Genomic DNA, 4,419 nt, shown 5'->3' with positions numbered 1-4,419 from the left:
CAGCCCCCGAATTCCCCCACGTGTTCATCAGAATAGCTATTTAAACTGATAAAGGAAGATGGCCTTGTGAGAATATGTTGAGCCAAAATCAATACCCTGCCACATCCTCTAGTTCTGTCAACTACCATTTGCTCAGCCCCCTCCCCCCCCCCCCCCCCATTCTCCCCTTCATCTTTTTAAGCCTCCAGCAAATTTTGTGAAAATGGATAGCTCTGTGCCAAAAAGGAAAAAAGAAAAGGGGTTTTTATGTTTCCCATTATGTTGACGTCCAAGCAGCACCTGCGAGCCATAGTCTTCTGTTGTAACCTGAGAGGGGATCTGGTGCCGTCAAATGTAGAGCAGCTTTCACAAACTATGAGCTGCTGCAAATGAAAACAAGTCGCGTAAGGCGAAAATACAATATTTAGTCAAGTAGCTGTCGAACTCACAGAATGAAACTGAACGCAACGCAACGCAGCAAGACCGTATACTCGTAGCATCGTCACTCCACCGCCCGTGGCAAAGGCAGTGCACGTGGAATTGACAAGAAGAGCGGGGTATTCGTTGCGCTGAGAAGGATAGCACGCTTTTCTGTACCTCTCTTCGTTTTAACTTTCTGAGCGTGTTTTTAATCCAAACATATCATATCTATATATTTTTGGAATCAGGAACCGACAAGGAATAAGATGAAAGTGTTTTTAAATTGATTTCGAAAAAAAAAAATTGATAATAATTTTTATATATTTAATTTTCAGAGCTTGTTTTTAATCCGAATATAACATATTTATATGTTTTTGGAATCAGCAAATAATGGAGAATAAGATAAACGTAAATTTGGATCGTTTTATAAATTTTTAATTTTTTTTACAATTTTCAGATTTTTAATGACCAAAGTCATTAATTAATTTTTAAGCCACCAAGCTGAAATGCAATACCGAACCCCGGGCTTCGTCGAAGAGTACTTGACCAAAATTTCAACCAATTTGGTTGAAAAATGAGGGCGTGACAGTGCCGCCTCAACTTTCACGAAAAGCCGGATATGACGTCATCAAAGACATTTATCAAAAAAATGAAAAAAACGTTCGGGGATTTCATACCCAGGAACTCTCATGTCAAATTTCATAAAGATCGGTCCAGTAGTTTAGTCTGAATCGCTCTACACACACACACACACACACACACACACGCACACACATACACCATACCCTCGTTTCGATTCCCCCTCGATGTTAAAATATTTCGTCTGTTCAGAGCCACAACCATATATCTCCTAGTACCACTCAGAGCCACAACCAAACATCGCGAAATAACCCACTTTCAGAAAAGCTCACTTGAAAAGTTTACACACTCGGGGTAAATCTGCTTTATTGTCAAATGAAGCGATTTTCACATCAAGCATGCAGTTTTGTGTTCCTGACAAGTACATGTATTTAGAAAAGAAAAAAGTTCAAAACCACACTTGAAAAACAAACTTAAAATTGATAGACCGTTGTGGCCGAAACAAACACTGCTTGACCCCTTCTTAAAGTTCAGGCCACAACCATACAGTGACAGATGTAGGGTTGTGGCCTGGGCTGTGGAGGCATCCACAGGGAGGTAATTCCTGCCACAACCTGACACCATGACGATGTAGGGTTGTGGCCGGGGCTGTGGAGGCATCCACAGGGAGGTAATTCCTGCCACAACCTGACACCATGACGATGTAGGGTTGTGGCATGAACATACTTAGCACTCACGGCTAGTGTATTTGTGCCACAAACCTACATGTAAGATAATTATGGCGTTGTGGTTTGAAGTGAATTTGGCATACAAATAATTGTACAAGGCCAGAGTATTTCAATGGAAAGCTGTGGCAAAATACAATAAAATGTAGTGAGCATGATTAACTTATTTTTAGGTTACAAAAATATCACATCTGAGATTTTGTACCAGAACTATGACATGAACAAAAAATACAGTTATTGTTTTACATCTTTATGTTTGTTTTGTGTGCAAATTAAATCATGCAATTTACTTGTAATTATATGGATCAAAGTTGACAAAACATGAACATACTCCTGACATGCTAATGTCTGGTTAGTGAAAGGGTAATAAAAATCACTCTTACCTTAAACTGTAAAGGAAACAATAATCCAAAATCAGAATCACAATTGTTCACATTGTTCAATGGGTTTCACTGCACATTTACTCACAAATCCACAGCTGCTTTTTGTTCTCTTTTGTTCATGTCACAGTTCCTATATTTTGCAATGTATGAGTTTGTTGTTGTTGTTGGTGGTGTTGGTGTTGTTTTTGTTGATGGTTCCTTTCTCCTAAATCAGCACAAGAACATTCTTATACCTTTCACAAGTTTTTCACTCTGTTGTAGTGTGACAATGTAATTTTACAAACACACATTTAAGCCCACAAATATGAGCACACACGCGCACACCTGAAGCTCCAGGAATGCAGCAGATGACTGTCGAATCGGTCACTCATCGTCAGACGTGTCTGTTTGTTCAGTCACGTCTGGTTGACACAGGCGATCGGGAGCTGAGCTGCTGGACGGCAGCTGGTGGTAGAAGTGGTGATGTTTCTCTGGGATGATAGCCAGTCTGCACAGATCCAGCAGATCACTCTTCTTGGCAGCAGAGACGGGAAGCCTTGTGTCATAGCGACGCGGTATGTCTGACACTCTTGTACAGACTGTTTGGCGACCACGACGACTGGCTCCTCGAATTTTGAGCATCTTAAATGCTGGATCAGTCATCCTGTATTTGAAAAAAATGGTGTCAGCGTCTCCTTTCAGGTACCGGAGCCATTTTATTTTCAGCCAGTTAATTCTGTGTCCACTGACGTCCGTTTTGGTATTCCGCAAGTTTGTTGCTGCCAGGTGCTTCAAATCAAGCACATCTGTGTGATGAATTTCCTGGATTGTGTAGGGTTGTTTGGGTCTAGCGCACTCAATCACTGTATTCCACTGATCTGGAATCGACACCTTGACATTCTTTTTTGCGGCTTCTATTGTCGAGTGCATGGTGTCGCATTCCATTTGAGTGTGTCCAGACTCCAAATACTTTTGGTCGATGATTTGGAGGGTGTCACTGTCCTGCACATGCTGGGGCAACGCTGCCGCAACATACTGGTTCCTGTTTTGGCCTGTGCAGGTATCTGAATAGAGCACTACATGTTTTACCTGAGGTGAGAGGGATGTCATATGAGACAGGAGGCAGGTACCGATCTCACAGGAACCTTTCTTCCCTTGTGTCTCATCCCAAGTGAAGCACTTTCCTTCCTTGGAAGCTAGCGAGAACACTGTCAAGTTGTAGAAAGCAAGCTTCCGTTTGTAGTGCGTCTGGCTCACCTGATTGCAGGGTGTTGACAGTACAGACTCAAGGTCGAATGTTACGGTTTCTATTGTGCTGTCCTCCTGTGCCAGTTGTTTGTCCTTTTCCTTTTCTTTACGTGCTTCTATTTTTCGAGCCTGGTGTTCCTCGTAATCACTCTTCAGTTTATCTGTCAGAGTGTTGGTCCTCTTCGCTTCAAGGTAACTGGAACACAGCAAGCACTGGTCTTTCTTGGGCTTGTGAAAACTAAGATTAAATTCCGTATTAAAGATTGTTCTGTACATGCTACTGCTGACGGGTTGAATATCCTTTTCTGTGCACTCGTCTGTATACAGCCTGTACATTCTGTTCACATTGAGAGTGCTATCTAGGAACTTTCTGTTACTGTTTTTCCTGCAGTAATGCGATTCCATTGATGGAAACGAGCAAATGTGTTTTTTTACTCGTTCTGAATCTGATTGAGCTGTTTTATTCGAGGGCTGATGTTTACCTCGCCTGTCATCTCCATGAAAGAAGCCATCTTTGGCGTTGTCCAGGGCGTGCTGGACATACGCGTGACCGACATCCAGTGTTGCCAGGAAAAAACGTTTGCAGACTTGTGCCTTTTCCCCGCCTGCTGTCAAAAAGAATTTTCGAGAGACTGCTCTTTTCTTTTCTAAAGGTTTGTTTGTTTTTTGATCTAAAATTGTGACAGTGCACTGTTGTGCAACGTGGCTGCACACAAAATCCTTTTGGCGCTTGTAGTCTTTGAGACCATAAAACGCCTCAAAAATGTCCCTCTGCTGCTCTGTACTAATTTTGAGGTTGCATTGCAGACTGCACTGACTGCAGTCAACATTCTTCATTGCCTTCGCTTTTGTTATCTTGCCGCGGCTGTTGTCAAATTGTTTACCCTGAAGTTTACTGTCTTTTCTAAGATTTTTTTTCCAGTTTGTTGGATTGGACTGCCTTTTACGCCTCAGCTTTTTTGGTGGTGTATTGTACCATGTGGATGTTGAATATGGAGGAGGGGTTCCCTCACGGGATGTGGTGTTTGACTGGGATGTGGTGTTTGACTGGGAAGTGTTGTCATCACGGGATGTGCCGGTAGATGGTGATGTTCTTTCATCTACTA

At 42.2% G+C, this 4,419-nt stretch overlaps 1 protein-coding gene across 1 annotated transcript; it reads right to left on the bottom strand.

Moving 5' to 3' along the window:
* Positions 1-2,159: 2,159 nt before the first annotated feature.
* LOC138957712 (uncharacterized) lies at positions 2,160-4,203 on the bottom strand. Its single transcript, XM_070328773.1, has one exon. It carries the CDS (start codon positions 4,148-4,150, stop codon positions 2,450-2,452), a length of 1,701 nt encoding a protein of 566 aa, XP_070184874.1. The 5' UTR covers positions 4,151-4,203; the 3' UTR covers positions 2,160-2,449.
* Positions 4,204-4,419: the final 216 nt, after the last annotated feature.

Source organism: Littorina saxatilis, unplaced genomic scaffold (genome assembly GCF_037325665.1).
Source record: "Littorina saxatilis isolate snail1 unplaced genomic scaffold, US_GU_Lsax_2.0 scaffold_346, whole genome shotgun sequence".
In the NCBI taxonomy this organism is placed as follows: Eukaryota; Metazoa; Mollusca; class Gastropoda; order Littorinimorpha; family Littorinidae; genus Littorina; species Littorina saxatilis.
This window is presented reverse-complemented; position numbering and strand designations above follow the sequence as displayed.